This window comes from Eptatretus burgeri, chromosome 2 (genome assembly GCF_056783735.1).
Source record: "Eptatretus burgeri isolate ZD-2024b chromosome 2, Ebu_testis_v1, whole genome shotgun sequence".
Lineage (NCBI taxonomy): Eukaryota > Metazoa > Chordata > Myxini > Myxiniformes > Myxinidae > Eptatretus > Eptatretus burgeri.
The window spans coordinates 15,339,533-15,358,134 of NC_140962.1; the positions used below are offsets into that span (position 1 = coordinate 15,339,533).

The following is an 18,602-nucleotide window of genomic DNA, read 5'->3' on the forward strand; positions in this document are numbered from 1 at the left end:
CATCATCAGTGAAGTGGTATTCCAACCATAATTGGTTGAATAGAAATCCTTATCTTAAAAATCTGAAACTTTATGCACCTGATTTTCGACCTGATGTAAGTGAAGAATTAAATTTATTATGTCATTGGCCACGTGGTCTGACCGCCATGTTGGATTGAAAATACAAACGTAAAAAAAAATATTCTCCAGAACCACTTAGCAGATCGATGCGAAACTTCATACATCTGATTGACTCGTGCCACCGAGGGAATATAGGTTGAAACTTTTGTTTATCTTGCCAAAACGAAGTTTTTGCAAGATATGTTAGTCAGCTTGTATGTTTTTTTTGTTTGTTTGTTTGTTTGTTTGTCTGTAATCATGTATTAAAAATTCTGCAGAGCACAGTTATCATTGGAAATTTTTGTAACTTCGCATATCAGAGGCCTATAGAGGTCCCTTTCAGCGCAGAAAATTTTGAAGGTCAAGGTCACTTTGTCGCAAATCAGGGGAGTCGACGAAACCCTTATTTTTTGAGTAATTTTGATCGGATCGTCTTCAAACTTCATGGGAATATAGTTCATGGTCTGGCGCTCAGCTGATTAATTTTTGGTGGCGATTGGCCTTGACCTTCATGGTTAGCGCCTCAAGTCAAACATATTTGACCCCAAGGTCAAATTTTCAAGTTTTAGGAACCATATCGTGTAGTACCTCAAATTGAACACCTCGATGAGTGCTTTCGAGATATGTCAAGCTTGAGACATTATGACGTCATTTGGTGACGTTCTGAGGCAAACGCATATTTTTCATGGTTACTCTGTAGAACGATTCTCATCGGGATCTCTCGTCGGCAGATATTCCTCAAGGAGTCGCTCCTGGTGGATAGCAGCTCTGTTCACCTCAGTGTGACCTTAAAGAAGTCACACGTGGTCACCTTTTGGCAAGATACGGGTCACCCTGCGGGTGACATTGGTTTATTTTCATATTCATCCTCATTGATGCAATTTACCCTTAATGTGTGCAAAAGTGGTCATTAAATATCCTTTTATACAATCAATCAATAATACTATGGATAATGGTAATGTATGTGACATAATGGGGTGCATGGATGATACAGGTATCTGGTCCATAAGGCCATAATACGAGCATGTTCAATTAACGGTGGTATTTTTGTTCAGAATGAGTGCGAGGTGAGACTATGCGCTCTACCAATTACCGTTCCAGTTATTATTGTTCTTTAAAAAAAAAAAAAAAAAACTATCTAAGGATTCGAGCAGAGCTGCAGCACATACATCTCACACAAATGCACGGGACAACACACAGGACTGTCAGAGGAGACAAACACAGTCACTGAGCATGGGGGGAGTGCCCTCACTTCCTGGGGTACTCTGAGTAAAACAATGGTGTAACCTTCCTCTACGCACTCAACGGGGCATTTCCTAAGAAGGAATTTCTTCCTCCCCGTGGATGCACACCTATGGGTTTTGTCTGTGCTGTTATCCTTTTAAATGCTGAGCACCGAGCAAGGAAGCAACACGTACCATTTTGAAGTCATTGATATGACTCGGACGGATTTTGAACCGCCGGCCTCCCAGACTCGAAGCAGACACTCTAACCATTGCACCACGAAGTCTGGTTCTGTGATCTGAATCTGTAACTGAGTCTGATTTTTAAACTCTCACTTATCTGTGTATTCAATCTGCATTGAGATGCTGCTGCTTGAGTTTGTTAAATTGTACCTTTTTGTTAAGTATCAAGGGGAATCTCAATCCAAGAAAAGTTGAGCGTGCAGTGAATATGAACAATAATTGATAATCGTATTATTATTAATAATAATAACCATATGAGAAGGTCAGAATATAATACCCTCCTCAATCATTGTTGATGGCATGAGTGCTATTTTTTTTCAAAATCTGTGTTGTGTCTTCACTCGATTTGAAAATCCTCACAAATTCTTTCCAAACAATGACTATGCTATGATTCCAAATGACTATGATTCCAAACAAAAAACCTTGGTGACATATTGTTAGTCAAAACTGTTTGAATGACTTAGTCATGCATTTTTGTTGTTGGAGAAGTCCAGCTGCATTCATCAATTCTCCAGCCTCTATGCCCTCCCCAACACCCCTCCCCTTTGCATGAACCAGTGGTGTGGAAGCCTCGGACTTGATATTTTCCCTGGAGCAGAGGCAAGGATGGAGAGCTAACGGGGAGAGGTGCTGGGACGAGAAGATCAATGGAAGAGCAGCAGTGTCCGGCTCTCAATCAGAGGGACAGGGTATTAATAATGCTCTGAGACAACATCATATTTCAGGAGATGAAGGTCTGGTGCAAGAACCATCGTTACTGAGATCCTTACCCTGGCCAGATTATGATTGCAAATGTTTTTTGTTTCGTGCAGGTTATTTAATCGGCTTTGACACCAATGACTCTGCAGTTAAGCCTGAAGCTACCCCATTGGTTCCATCACCAGCAATGAAGCCGACCCTGTTTGTTCAATCTGTTTGCAAAAGCCACACCGTGAGCGAAACACAGCACGACCACCAAATTCACCCTCACGTTATCAATTGTCCGTCACCCTTCGGTTTTAAAAAGCACTCATGGGAGTTATGGATCTCACCTTGCCTTGTCATACCCTTCTTTATGATGACACACTGACTATGGACGTGTTGTATATGATGTATTCACAAATAAGTCATTCCAAGAGCTCATTTCTTGGTCGAGACAGTCTGCTTATGTGTACTATTACTTGCAATGCTGAATCACACTTAAAAAGTGAACTATGTATAACGTTTTCACAGTTGCATTACAGCACAAATGCATTTCCTGGTAGCCAGCCCATTTACATATCCAACCAAATTTAGACAATATCTATTGATCTATTAACTAGTGTGGGTGGGAAACGATGCCAAATCCACAGATAAATCCTCATGCTCCATGCGGGAGCGGGTATTGACTCGTGTTTACAAAATAACAGAATATTTGACCATTCCATTATTTTATCAACACATCCTTGTGAAAATTAATAAATGAGTTCCCTAAAGCCGCTGTTGCACCTTGACGATTTAGCCGGCGTACGCCGACGTATGAAAAATTTGTCTAAAACACTGGCACACGTCGAATACGTTATGGGTAAGTGTTGTATACGTTAAGAGCATGCTGGCATACGTCGTAGTACGCCGAGCTCGTCGACAAATTTTAACATGCTCAAAATTTTTCGACGTATGCCAGCGTATGACTCGCACGTTCCGCAGACGCTGGCCATAAGTTGTAGGCACGTTATGCAATCGTTGACACACGTCAACACACGTTACTTGTAAGTTACTCATAAGTCGAAACACGTCGAGGTAATGGTTAGCGCCAGTGTTCCAGACTCCATGTTTTTTTTTTTTTCTTTGGCATGACGATGATGTTGACACTTCGATTTCTAGTGCGGTTATAATATAATATAATTAATAGGCTGCCGCTCAACGATTTAAATCATAACCGCACTAGAAATCGAAGTGTCAACATCACCGTCATGCCGAAGAAAAAAAAAAAAACATGGAGTCTGGAACACCGATGGGTTCCTCCTGTGTGAACCCCATTTTTATACACCAATTCCCCTAAACGCTGCCAATACGCCATTATACGGTAGCTGTAAGTTAATAACACGTTCAGTAAGTTCTGTGGTCGTCCGGAAGACGTCAAATACATCTACATACGTTGAAGATACGTTACACATAGGTTCAAAGCACGTTACTCATAGGTTAGAAATAAGTTTCTGGTACACTAAACATTACCTCGACGTGTTTTGACTTATAAGTAACTTACAAGTAACGTGTGTCAACGATCGCATAACGTGCCTACAACTTATGGCCAGCGTATGCGGAACGTGTGCGTCATTCATACGCTGGCATACGTCGAAAAATTTTCAGCATGCTTAAAATTTGTCGACGTACTCGGCGTACTACGACGTATGCCAGCATGCTTCAGCGTGCTCTTAGGTATACAAAACTTACCCAGAACATATTCGACGTGTGCCAGCATATTCGGCAAAATTTTTCATACGTCGGCATACGCTGGCTAAAACGTCAAGGTGTGACAGCGGCTTGACACTTCGATGTCTCGTGCGGTTATGATTTGAATCGTCGAGCTGCAGCCTTTTAACAGGCTACGCCACGTGATCGTCAGCGATACACTGCTGCGCGCTATGCATAAGTTAGACTATCGTTGGGCATAGGTCGTGAACGCCGACAACACACTAAGCATCCGTTGGTATAAGTTATCTATATGTTATCGAAACGTTCTGTGTACGTTACTAATACGTTATGCATACGTCCAACTCGTTATGAATACGTCCAAAACTGGAAAAAAACATCAATAGTTCAGCGTACGCCAGCGTTTTACATACATTTTGATATGTTGCCATACGCTGGCTAAAACGTCAAAGTGTGACCGGCTTTACAAGGAACTTCAATGCAGGAAGCTAATCAGCCTGTGAAAGCCTGTGCTATTTAGTATTATTGCTGACTTATGGTTGTTTGTCTGTGCTCTCTCCTTTTAAATGCTGAGCATCAAACTTGATAAAATCTTTGGTATGACTTGGCCAGGGTTCATACCTCCAACCTCCCAGACTCAAGAGCAGAGACTCTAACCATTATGCCACCAAGTAACCATCACGCCACCAAGTAACGAACCATCAAGCCACCGAGTAACGAACCATTATGCCACCAAGTAACCATCACGCCACCGAGTAACTAACCATCAAGCCACCGAGTAACGAACCATTATACCACCAAGTAATCATCATGCCACCGAGTAACTAACCATCACGCCACCGAGGAACGAACCATTATGCCACGAAGTAACCATTATGCCACCGAGTAACTAACTATCACGCCACCGAGTAACTAACCATCACGCCAACGAGTAACTAACCATCATGCCACCCAGTAACCATCTTGCCACAGAGAAACTAATCATCACGCCAACGAGTAACGAACCATCGCACCACCGAGTAACGAACCATTATGCCACCCAGTAACCAGTTCACCACAGAGAAGCTAATCATCACGCCACCGAGTAACTAACCATCACGCCACCGAGTAACTAACCATCACGCCACCGAGTAACTAACCATCACGCCACCGAGTAACTAACCATCACGCCACCGAGTAACGAAACATTATGCCACCCAGTAACCATCTCGCCACAGAGAAACTAATCATCGCGCCACCGAGTAACCATCGCACAACCGATTAATGATTGTGTCACCCAGTAACCATAATGCCACCGAGTAACCATCACGCTCCTGAGTAACCATCACGCCAGAGTAACAATCGCGTCGAGTAACGATCATGCCACCAGGTAACTATCGCGCCCCTGAGTAACCATTGCACCCCCGAGTAATCATCACGCCACCAAGTAACCATCATGCCACCGAGGAACCAATGCGCCACCGAGTAACCGTCGCGCCCCCGAGTAACCGTCGCGCCCCCGGGTAACCGTCGCGCCCCCGGGTAACCGTCGCGCCCCCGGGTAACCGTCGCGCCCCCGGGTAACCGTGGCGCTCCCGGGTAACCGTCGCGCCCCCGGGTAACCGTCGCGCCCCCGGGTAACCGTCGCGCCCCCGGGTAACCGTCGCGCCCCCGGGTAACCGTCGCGCCCCCGGGTAACCGTCGCGCCCCCGGGTAACCGTCGCGCCCCCGGGTAACCGTCGCGCCCCCGGGTAACCGTCGCGCCCCCGGGTAACCGTCGCGCCCCCGAGTAACCGTCGCGCCCCTGAGTAACCGTCGCGCCACTAAATAACCATCATGTCGCCGAGTAACCATTACACCAGTACTTCTTCACCTTTTTTTTGTTTGTTTCACGGCACATTTCTGAGTTTGCTCGATTCTCCCGGCACAACAAATCAATTTTTGTACTATTTTGATGTATGTTATATTTTCATCACCCACTAGTCATTGGAGGAAGTGTAAAAATCTACTTTTCCACCGAGATGAGCTAAATTATAACGAACGTAGTGAATTTAAATTCATTTAAATATTGCAAATGGTTTATGAAATATTTCAAACATTGTAAATTAACCTGCTGTTTTATTACTCGGATGAAACAAAATCCTCATTACCATTTAACCGAGAAAGGAGATGATAAACTTCATCTTTTTCAACACACTTCTCTCAAATATGTCATTAAACATCACAGAGCAGTATAATAATTGATTAAAAACTGTTCTCAGAAGCAATCAAGTGAGGAACTGAAGGGCAGAACTTTCATTTGGCACGAGTGAGAAACTTGCACCTGTCTTGAGAAATAGAGGTGCTAAATGTTCGGCTTTAGGTGGAAAGAGCGACACAAAGTTCTTGATCCTGGCTCTTTAGTTAAGGCCTCTTGTTGTTTTTGATAAGTGTCAATATTAAGAAGCTCACTTTTTAATTTAAACTGGAAATTAAAAGTCGAGTACTTTTTGGATTGGCCAGAATGATTGTATTTTTGCATTTTTCGATCGTGCGTTGAACAAGGGTTGTAAAAATCGTACAAATACGATAGTCTGATCCTGACATTCGCACTGAAAATGAAGAGAAAATAGAAAATCCCATGAAAAACCACGAATAGGCAAAGCACAGGGTCGGAAATGTAGGTCAGAAAAATCAAGAATACGTGAAGTACATGGTTGCTAATGTAGTTAGCAAGTCAGCAAAACCACGAATATGTGAACCACATGGCCACAAATGTAGAAGTAGGTCAGAAAAACCATGAATATGTGAAGTACAAGGTCGCTAATGTAGAAGTAGGTCAGCAAAACCACGAATATGTGAAGCACATGGCAACAAATGTAGAAGTTGGTCAGAAAAACCACGAATATGTGAAGCACAAGGCAACAAATGTAGAAGTTGGTCAGAAAAACCATGAATATGTGAAGCACATGGCCACAAATGAAGAAGTAGGTCAGAAAAACCATGAATTATTGAAGTACAAGGTCGCTAATGCAGTTAGTAGGTCAGAAAAACCACGAATATGTGAAGAACAAGGTCGCTAATGCAGTTAGTAGGTCAGAAAAACCACGAATATGTGAAGCACAAGGCCACAAATGAAGAAGTAGGTCAGAAAAACCATGAATATGTGAAGAACAAGGTCGCTAATGCAGTTAGTAGGTCAGAAAAACCATGAATATGTGAAGCACATGGCTACAAATGCAGAAGTTGGTCAGAAAAACCATGAATATGTGAAGCACAAGGCTGCAAATGTTGAAGGTCAGAAAGTTGAAGCAAGCTGTTAGACACTGTGTTAGACAAGTTGAAGCAAGAAAAATGTTGAAGCAAAGGACACTGTGGGATGCCATCATTATAATGACAAAACATATCATGAAATTTAGAATACAACATTACTTTGACATTCATGATGCACAGTGATGTTCTTCATTTTCTTCCCATTGTGAATTTACCACGGCACATTCGACCCTTTGTCACGACATACTAGTTTTCCGCGCCACACCAGTTGCAAAGCACTGTATTATGCTACCGAGACTCATCCTTCCTTCTTTCCTCCAATACATTCTGAACTTCCTTTCTCTTTCTTCCTACCACTTCATCCATTCCCTTTTTATTTTATTTTTTCTCTTGTTTTTTTTTTCCAACTTAACCCCCAACCCCCCCCGCCCCCCACACACACACCTCACCCACAAATATCTATTTTATGACCATTAAAAATGATGTGAATGTGCATTTGTAAACACTTTAGGTTTCCTTCATTATGATGTGGTAAACATCTTGTCAATGCATGACTTGGAGATGAATAGGATATCGTTGGTAAGAAATAGTACACATGAAGATAGTAGTAGCACATTGATATGGGAATTGTAACCATATTTTGGTTCTTGAAAGCATATCTTGTTCTCAGACCAAAGGAACACACACCTGCAGCTCTAGCACTGACTTGGATCTCCATTTTGACCTCACAGAGAACCTGTTCCACCAGCCTATGTGTGTCCAGCCTGTGTCGGTCAGTCCACAGAGCTTCCAGTTTTCCATGAGGCCTTTCCCTCAACCCTCAATGTTTTCCTAATCCCCTAAGATAATTATTGCTATCATATTTGTTTTAATTCCCATACTTTTATTGCTGTACACAGTGGTGAGCTCGATCGTGGTGCTGTGGGGAGGGGATGGTAATTGACAGTCATTAACTTTTTAACCACTCCACATGTCTGGCTGCAGGATGATGCTGGAGACTTAGATCTGGAAACAGTTGCTCCATACATTCCAATGGATGGAGAAGACTTTGTGCTCCGTTCCACAGGGGATGGCCCATATATGTTTTCCAGTCGATTTTATCATCTCCGAATTACGAACCACCCTACACCTGACTCTATCAACCCCTCACATCAAGTATGGAAAACACTCTAAAAGTCTCCTTCTTCCAACAGCTTTCTTTCTTCTTTGCATCCCCTCTTCAAGTGTTGAAAATTCATTTAATAAAGTTACACTTCAAAATAATACATTAACATCAACCCCATGAGACCTGTGCAGCTTGTTTTTGATGACAGTTTCAGCACTTTTAAAGTGGTGTCATGTTGAAAAGTAATGCCTCCTATTCTTTTACTCCAACGGATTTCCTTGCACGGTTTTTTTTTTTTACTGCAAATCGCATCTGAAAACCCTAATTCTTGCGCAGAATTCCTTGCGGCAAACATATCGTGACATCAATAAGGGATAGGTCCAAATTGACAAAGCACCATCAACTATGAGGAATGTAACCGCAGGTCTGTTTCGTGCATATGTGATGTGCAGCACTTTTGAAAGACTGTCGGTTTCATGTAATTTCCTAGAAAACAGCACGACATTTGCAGTTTAACAGGGACTATCATCCGGAATCTTGACAAAGTTATGTCTCGTATAATAAAAAGGGCATCTATTTTCTTTGGTGTGATATAATATGTCATGCAGTTTGAGCATCTATATTAAAGGAAAATAAGTTGGAATCTGATCAATAGTCGCTAGTTATGAAAGTCAAATTGTATACACCATGTCTGCTCAGTTTCAAACGGGTGTTTAAATACAGTAGTGTGTTTTAATCAACATCTGGGCCATTTTTTTTAACATCGCTTTGGCCAAGCAGTTTCATTCAATACGTTCAGTATTTTAAGCACAATGTCCACATATTTTGTGTTATTGTTTTACCACTATCATCCCCCACATTCAGGCTCGGCAATCCTCATCTATGCCTGACCATGCAGTCCTTGTCCAGCAGCCAATCCCACTGGAAGATGGCTGCCATGATGACCACTTTACTGATCAACCACAGCACTTGTGCTCAACACACAGTTGTGGATCCACTCGCTCAATGCAAGGCAAAAGTTATTGGTTCTGTGAAAACTCTCGGACGTGTAAGCCACTTGTAAAGTGGCAAGCTGTGTGCCTGTGTGACGGTCGCAAGGCTGAAATTCCATTGGTGCTTAAACCTCTCCAGTGGGTTCGTGGCTCTTCAGGGAACTACAGGTGTGGGTCCTATTTATGGCAGTAACAATAAGGCTTCAATGAGAACGAAGTTTTGATATGAGTATTAATCGTTAATAAGTAGTTGTGTGTTGTGGTTGTGAAAAATGAAATTAATGTAAAGTTTTATATAATGTGTTGAACCAATTGTGTCGATTAAGACAAAAATAAACCAGAACGTCACTTGGTAGAGCGCACACCTCTACCAGGCTGAAGAGTTTCCGTTTTCTATCCCACTGATAGGCGGCCGGATCTGGATTCGGAGCTGAACCAAAATCGAATCGGCTTGTTTGTCACCTCCCAACTCATCCACCTGGTTTCGTCGTAATTCGTCCACAACTTTTTCAGATATCGTGCTATTATATATTGTTTTTGGCTCTATCTTTCAATGGTGAAAAATCACTTTAATATTCTAGTATCCAGATCCCATCCAGACCTTCACCAAAATGTAATAATTTTGTCCATGTTACTCACATACCCAAACTGGCCACCAAGGTTCGGCCGAATTTGTCCACAACTTTTTGAGATATGCTGCTCACAGACAGACAGACACGAGTGAAAACATAACCTCCACCCACCTTTTTGGCGTACATAACTTTTACGACACTCGGAATGGTGCACACCTCCACCAGGTTGAACAATTTACGTTTTTTATTCCACTGATAGGCCGGATATGCATCCCGACTTCCTAATCGAATCGGCTTGTTCTTGTCACCTACTCAAATCGTCCACATAGTTTTGCCATAATCCATCAATAACTTTTCGAGATATTGTGCTGTTTATCGTTTTTGGCCCTATCTATCACTGGTGATGAATCAATTAAAAAATTCTCGTATCCGGATCTTACATCACAACAATTTAAAACAGGTGGAGGCCAATTAACTTGGTGTGTGATTTTGAAGGTGATTGGTTACACCTGAGCTAATTTACAATTGCTATTATAAGGGAGGTGGACACTTATCCAACCAAGATATTCTAGTTTTGTGTTATTAATTAATTTTCTGAAATTTGTAAAATTTGTTTATCACTTGGAAGTTGTTGGTTACAGTGTGTAAGTAAAGGTGGGAAAAAGTCTGATTTAATGCAATTTAATTCTTAGCTATAAGGCAACAAAAGGTGAGGATTTTGAAAGGGTGTGCAGACTTTCTCTCGGCACGGCATGTTGCTTACCTGTATAGTACATTCTACCTCAAAGTAATATTTTTTGGCTTAAATCGTTCACATACATTTTCTAGTCATTTATAACTCAGTTACACATTTTACGTTATAAATTGAACAACAAATCCGTAAATCTGTATTATAAAGCAGGAGTGTCTGTCTGTCTGTCTGTCTGTCTGTCTGTCTGTCTGTCTGTCCTCGAACTACACCCTCAGTTTTGGGGCTCGCCCCTCCAAACCTTCGGTGGAACGTTTTGGGATCCCAGCCGGTGTCCTAAGGTGGGTGGGATTCATAAATACCTCAATACAATTACGATTTTGAGTTTCGATCCGGATGTATCGTCAGAATGGCGTTTCCCTTTGTTTACCTTTCGAGTGTTTGTAACATTATATTTTGTTATACTCGTATTAACGGTGTAGTATTAATTTGTAATTGGAATGATGCCGTTTGGATTGAAAATATAGAGATCGAGTTTGAAGGAGAATCAGGAGATTATGTGAGGGGTGGTTCCACCCATGACATTTGTAGTTTCGGCATTGTGACATCATGGAAATATTACCTACCTTACTTCTCTTGGGGTCAGCTGGAGTAAGTTTTTTTTGCCCAAGTCCTTCTTGAACCGGCTGTCTCACCCCCTCTGTGCTTGTGGCATTACAAGTCAGGTGACCTCCTGCATGAATGGCATGTCATTATTTCATCTTGAAAGAAAATTGATGCTTTTAAAATTTATTATTATTATTATTATTATTATTATTATTATTATTTTTTGCATAATAGTCCGACAGGATGGTGCAGAGGTAGCACAGTTGCCTTTGAGCTGTATAGTTTGGGTTTGATTCCCGACTTGACTATAAACTTCCGGATTGGTACGCCGTCCCTCAGATGCGTGCAAAGTTGGGTATCCCCTCTGCTAGAATTAATTGGTGGGGTGCTGAAGATCCCACGAGGTCTTTCTGTGAAGAGTAGACAAATTCACACCTGCACTCAACAAATTACAAATTCGCACCAGTATCAGTTGCAAAGCAGGCCTGTTCAGCTAGTTCGTGAAAGACTTGGGCAAAAAAACTTTCAACGGCTGACTCAAGAAGAAAGTGGGAATCATTCCAGGGGACATTAAATTAGTAGTAGTAGTCGTCTTGCATGATGCCCCATTTTAAGCATTTTTTTTGCATTGCCATCACAATGTATCAGTTAAAATGATTACTGATAAATGTCATGCTTATTATTTATTTGCATGCAGCCTGTGGCTGCCTGGCTGCATCATTTTCTGTGGGCATAGCTGTGCCGCTGATGCATTGCCCCTTTTCAAGTTAGCTGGTACTCATTTTGCCAACCTCAGAAGGATGACAGGCTGAGTCATCATGAGTCAACCCTACCTCGTGTTAATTCAACGACACTAGGGCATTGAACTCAAGACTTTAGGATCTTAAGCCAAGCACTTTAACCATTAAGTCAACACCAGGCCTAATTATGCTTCTCGGTATGAATGACATTTTCATTCATTTTTGAAGCAGAATTTTGGTAGAAAATGTTCACATATCCTGTTCAAGTATACAACTACAATTTTGTCTCTCTTTATCTGTGACTGGGTTGTAGTAACGGAAGCTGTGAATGCATTAGGAAAGTGCAGTTTTCCTGCAAATTGATTGAGGGATAATGTAAGAAATGATGGATACTGTACATGGTCAGGCTAAGTTAGAGTGAAGCACGGCAACGATGGGTCACAAACTGGTATCGACCAATAAGTAATATGTTGACATCATCGTGGGAAATTTCTCCCCGATTGCCTAGCGAGAAAAGTGACATCACAAGATTGCATCACCGGCACCCAGAGTGCTCTGGTTAATTTCCTCCCCCAAATCAACAGATATGTTGGTTTCATGTTAAAATTCGAGTGTGTGTGTGTGTGTGTGTGTGTGTGTGTGTGTGTGTGTGTGTGTGTGTGTGTGTGTGTGTGTGTGTGTGTGTGTGTGTGTGTGTGTGTGTGTGTGTGTGTGTGTGTGTGTGTGTGTGTGTGTGTGTGTGTGTGTGTGTGTGTGTGTGACGACTTTCACAGTGCTACCCATGTTGCTGTTTTCTACTTTGCATCAGTAAGTAAAAAAGTCTGTTTTATATTCTATAAATAGCCGATTAAAGGAGATAAGTAATTGACTAATTGGTGGAAATCTAGCCACCCTGTCCTGTAGAACTGTACTTGTGGCCAGGCAGCAGGATAAATTACTTTTCTGATTAATTACTTCATGACTAATTATGATGACATCCTTCTTGGTGATATAGTAACTCGATTCAAATTTTCAGCAGGCCTGAGAATTGCAGTACTGATGGACAAACACAATCTACCTTTACTGCATCCTCCTCTTTGCCAGCAACAAGTTGTCCTCAGTCATTAGCGACAGACCCTTGGGGAACAAGCTGCAAGCGACCTCGCATCACCTCTGACAATCAAAGCAACCGATCAGAAGGCACTGCAAGTTGCACAATTATGGTAACTTTTCTTTCATCATAGTGCTGCATTCAGCAGCTTGGATGCAATGGTCCCTTTTTTCCTTTTCTGATGTGTCTTTTTTAACCCTTTGAAACATAGTGACCGTTTTACTAGCCGCTATAAAAACCTCCATGTACCCGAGCGGCCGGATTTTTCTCTGGAGCCCAGGGTGGGCGAGCTGAAAGTCCAAGGAGATCAGGGTTCAAAGGGTTAAATGTGGTACATTTGTCTTAGCAGAGACAGGTCAGCCAAATTGAGATGCCCCTTATTGAATTTGTCTTACTGAGTGTTGTTTAATGTGTAACCCTGAACAGACTTTACGTACTCCCTCGACGGAATCTGCACGGAAAATGAGGTGGCAGGCAGACATTCAGAAATGCTTCAGCAAAGTCCATCAAAAGTCTTCTCATTCAGGTAATTTTCTCATTAGCTGATATGCTAAGGTCTATATATAGATTTTTTAAAAAAAATCTTTCTCAATGTATTACCTTCCCTCACCCTGGACCTGTACAGACTATGGAGATTGGCTGCTGCCTGAGTTAACACAATTGGACTGCGAGGTCAACGCTCCACTTCAAGATACTTTCCCTCTATTGGGTGGTTCTGAGCTTCTGTGTGCTCTTGAATGAGATGTTCATTTTTTTTTTCATCTCATACCAACACTCAAATTATGGAGAATTGTCAGAAACGTCCAAGACACGCTAGAATCAAGAATGAACTGCTCTTCCCACTTAGTTGTTTACACATCGTGTGTATACATCCAGAATGGCAGTGGAACACAACAATTGAGGATAACAGATCATTTAAAGTGTTGATGCAAAGTAGAATTTCTAAATAAATTTATGGTCCAATAATTCAGAACACAGTTGGTTTGTAAAAATCCCAGTTCACGAGCCAGCCATCAATATTTTGGAGATGACTACCAGAAAAGGAGACTGAAAGCCGCTGTATTTTCCAGTTCGGTTGATGTCTGGGGTGAATAAAACAAATGTGATGGACATCTCGAAAGAGTAGCGAAACACCAATTGTTATCCAAGAGATCGACCATCGCTTGAACATCAGACTCATCCGTTTGTATGCGAGTCTTCTCAAGGTCTTTATGCCGATGACCCTAGAACCCTGGTTAGAGATCTCCTGCTTCAGTTGCCTCAGTGCTCCTGCCCGATGTTCAGCTGTGAAATAGTCGCAGGACATTGCGCTTGGTTTGAGACTGAAGCCATGGGTCCCCCCTGCAGTCTGTGTGTCATCGTTTAGTCTCTTCAGTGGTCTCATCCACAGCAATTCTGGTGAATGTATTTTCATTCCTCAGTTGAAGAGAGAATCCACCATTGAGAAAGTGATCATGCAATCCTGGACAGGTGTCGTGCAGCCGTGACATCTGGGCGTAATAGACAGGAAGATACATTGCATAGTTGGATTTGCCCATGGCAAAACACCAAGTAATCATGCCAAGGATGCACGAAAGATGGAGGGACCAGTCCCCCCTCTCTATCAGCATGCAGCAATCCAAGTAGAATATCAACCATCTCTATGTCATCCAAAAAGTTGAAAGTTGACCTCAGTCTTGTCATAAAACTTGCAGGGAAGTGAGAAACAGGTCAGGAATCGTCCGGCAGGATTTGTTAGTGACAGCAACATCATGTGTGGTGTGACAAATGTTCTGATGAAGCTCAAACACTACCCATATAGTGTCATTCAACTTCGGCAGATCTTCAGCATTGTTGGTTGCCAGCCATTCTTCAAAGCCTGACCATGCTAATCTCAGCAGCACTTCATATGTCAACTTATGAAAACGGACAGCCTGGTTGTACCATTTCCCCTCAAGAACCTTGTTGATTGATCCTTCCGCAATGACTCCTGATTCCACAGCCAGATCTTGAAGTCCAGCATCCCCAAACATCTTACCAATTGTGGACATCAAGTTGCAGATCGTATTGAAGTTTTCCATCATCAGTACTATTCCCCCACACCTTTCTGAAAATTTCCATGCAATTTCTGTTGTCTTTGCATCTCAGTACGGCACTTGCATGCGTTGCAGTCAGGTCGGGTGGTACGATTGCGTGTGGACTGTTCCTCTTCCCAATAACATATATTGGCAGTTGCACGTCTGGTGCTTTTATTGTGTGCTTATTATCCTTCGTCAAGACAGTCGTGCCTGGTTTCGGTGGCGCACTCAATGAGGATGTTGGTTGAACAATGATACCATTGACATGGTGCACGTTTCCTGCTCCATTTCAGACTTCCTCTTGTCTGTCAATATTACCAAAGGCATGGACTGTGCAGATGGATGGATGTACGCACATGGGAAGAGGTACTGTGTCAAACTCGACACTTTCCAGCTTTTCCATATATAGTGCTGTCTATTTCTTCTAAACGAGTGTAGGGACAGGCGTGAAGACACTCCAACAGCACACACGTCAATCTAACTACCAGGCGGCCATATGGCGACGGCGTTTCGTCAATTCACCAGATATTCCGAACCACAGTCAAGGGCATGGATGGACAAGTGAAAATGGCAGCCTTGTTATCCATTGGATGACAGGATCCCCCGCTCCTGAAGTTGTTCTCAGTTTGATGTCATGCAAATGTGACCGCTAGTCAGCCAACTGATTTCTCATGCATCATTAATGGCTTGAAATGTACAGCAGTGTTCAAGTTGCACTCCTGCTCCAACATGGCCAGTGATGAACCAGAGCATGACCAGCAGGACTCAGACAGTGATGATGAATGAAAGGACACCTACATCAGTATGCGACTAATTATCTGAAACATGAAGAGCATTAAGGCTCGTACTCACCTTATATCTGCATGTTAAATAAATAAAAAATAAATATTTCAGTATGATACCAGGTGTAGAAAATTTTATGCAAGAACAATCGAAATTCTGACATATTTTCTCAATTTTTTTCGGAATTCAATGGACCAATGTTTACAGAAGTTATATTGGCATGTGCCAAATTTTATACTGAACATATCTTGTTGAGGGTTGCATATGCTTCAGATCAGCCATTATGAAGTTATCGTCAATTTTCAGAAAGATGATCACATGAGGCAGTCATTTTCCAAGATGGCTGCCAAAAAAAGGTGTTTAGCCACTCTTTCGAGATGTCCATCACTTTCTTTTAAATTTTCCCCAGACATCAATCTCACTGGAAAATACAGCGGCTTTTAGTCCCCCTTTCTGAAAGTCAACTGTTGTCCAGCTCATGGACTACAGCCACCGACCCCCTTAGCTGGATTCAACATATGTCTGCTTTTAAAACGTTTTCTCACAGTATTTCCACACTACAAATAAAAGAAATAAAAAAAATCGCAAATTATTTCATACAAGTATTCACAATTTATCAATGTATGCTTCGACAAACTTTTGGATAATCAAAGGGATCGACAAATTTTGCAAAAATAAAAAAAAATTGGCGATAGTGATGTGCAAAGCTATAAATGCATACAATGGTTCACGAAGTAGGGGCACCGTCGCATATTAGGACTGGCAAACAGTTTTGGAGACCACTTGAGACAGAATATTGCTCGAAGGGAAATTTGTTGCATTGTATAGATTTGAAGATTTTCGGAAAGAGTTTGAAAACCGAATTGTAACTTGTTTATACGTCATTCCAGGCATGTTTAAAAGTAGTTGGCCTAAGTATCAGAAATGGATAAAATTTGGAAATTGCAGTGTAATAAAATAAAGTATTTGACAAAGGTATGATACCACGGAGAATTCATGTTTATTATTAACACTGGATAATTCAACCCCCTTTTTATGGAAGTCAGGAGGTTTGCTGATGAATTCTAAGCATCACAAGAAGGGGGTGAAAGGCGATCCCAAGGGTGAGTGCCACAAACCTATCATGTAAAAAATGTTTCCACGGGAGAAAATTTTATTCTTCATAACTACAGACAACTACTCACAACATTGCTCACATGTTGTACACACTTCACCCCATTATAGAAAACACTCAGTAAATTATTGGGCATGAATGAGATATCTGCAAGATTGATCCCCAGAATGCAGATTTGAGGTAACGAGAGCAAATTTTTGAAAATATGTTTGAGCACCATGAAACCAAGACACTCTTCCACCAAGCTAAAATTCTCAGCTGAGAAGGTCATTGCCTCATTTTTTCCAAACGTGAGAATTCACAAAGCAATACAATAAGTGTGGGATATTATTCTCGATTGTTGGTTATCCCTTGGGATCTGTAGATTGCTAAGCAACCAAGAACGCTGATTGGTACTGCCAATCCTGGCAGGGTTGCACTACTCTGCATGATACCTTACCTTAAGGCACTGTCACACCTTGACTATTTAGCCAGCAATGACAACGTATAAAAATGTATGTAAAACGTTGGTGTACGCTGAAATTTTGATGTTTTTTTAAAAGTTTTGGTCGTATGCATAACATATTAGTAACGGGCACAGAACGTTTCGTTGTCTTATAGATAGCATACCAACGAATGCTTAGCCTGTTGTCCGCGTTCACAACCTATGCCCAACGATAGTTTAACTTAGGCATAGCGCGCTGCACGTATCGCCGACGAACTCGTGGCGTAGCCTGTTCAAAACCTTCCGTACGCCGCTTTAAATCATAACCGCCTGAAAATTGAAAGTGTCAACCACGCAGTCACACCTTGACGATTTAGCCAGCGTATGCCGACCTATGAAAAAATTGCCGAAACAAGCTGGCACACGTCGAATACGTTATGGGTAAGTTGTGTATACGTTAAGAGCACGCTGAAAAACGATGAACTATGCTGTCATATTTCGTGGTACATCTTGTACGTCGTCAAATTTCAAGCATGCTGAAAATTTTACGACGTACTCGCCGTATGGCTCACACGTTCCGCTATGCTGGGGATAAGTTGTAGGCACGATATGTGATCATTGAAACACGTTGACACAAGTTCCTTGTAAGTTACTCATCAGTCGAAACACGTCGAGGTAATGTTTAGCATACCCGAAACTTATTTTCTCCGTCAAGGTGCATTTTCTTTTTTTCTCCTTGGCTTCGTGAAGTTGTTGTTGTTGTTGTTGTTGTTGTTGTTTTTTTTAGTCTATCACGAATTTTAAAACATATTCGGACATTTGCTTTTAAGTTTTGACGTCGACGTGACAATATCCTCAAACAGAGAATATTCACAGTGGAGGAACTAAGAATAAGACATGAACAAACTGAAGAGGCAATCAGACGTGACGTGACAGCACATGACGAAATATCGGAAGTTATTGTTTTTTTTTTAAATGCTACCAATACGCCATTATATGGTAGCTGTAAATTAGAAACACATTCAGTAAGTTCTGTGGTCGTCCGGAAGACGTCAATCAAATACGTCTACATACGTCAACATGCGTTGGAGGTACGTTACACATAGGTTCAAAGCACGTTACTCATAGGTTAGAAATAAGTTTTGGGTACGCTAAGCATTACCTCGACGTGTTTCGACTTATGAGTAACTTACAAGTAACGTGTGTCGACGTGTGTCAACGATCACATAACGTGCCTCGACATG

At 41.8% G+C, this 18,602-nt stretch overlaps 1 protein-coding gene across 1 annotated transcript in view; it reads left to right on the forward strand.

Annotated features, from left to right (window-relative positions):
- Positions 1-17,769, forward strand: part of LOC147031470 (endothelial PAS domain-containing protein 1-like) — a 109,947-nt gene extending 92,178 nt beyond the window's left edge. Inside the window, exons 9-17 of the mRNA XM_085863703.1 lie at positions 2,124-2,254; positions 2,378-2,496; positions 7,858-7,959; positions 8,172-8,342; positions 9,157-9,452; positions 10,823-10,885; positions 12,909-13,092; positions 13,407-13,506; positions 13,606-17,769. Of these exons, the coding sequence (XP_085719829.1) occupies positions 2,124-2,254; positions 2,378-2,496; positions 7,858-7,959; positions 8,172-8,342; positions 9,157-9,452; positions 10,823-10,885; positions 12,909-13,092; positions 13,407-13,506; positions 13,606-13,721 (1,282 nt within the window). The 3' untranslated portion in view covers positions 13,722-17,769. The remainder of the gene's footprint in view (positions 1-2,123; positions 2,255-2,377; positions 2,497-7,857; positions 7,960-8,171; positions 8,343-9,156; positions 9,453-10,822; positions 10,886-12,908; positions 13,093-13,406; positions 13,507-13,605) is intronic.
- The last annotated feature ends 833 nt before the right edge of the window (positions 17,770-18,602 follow it).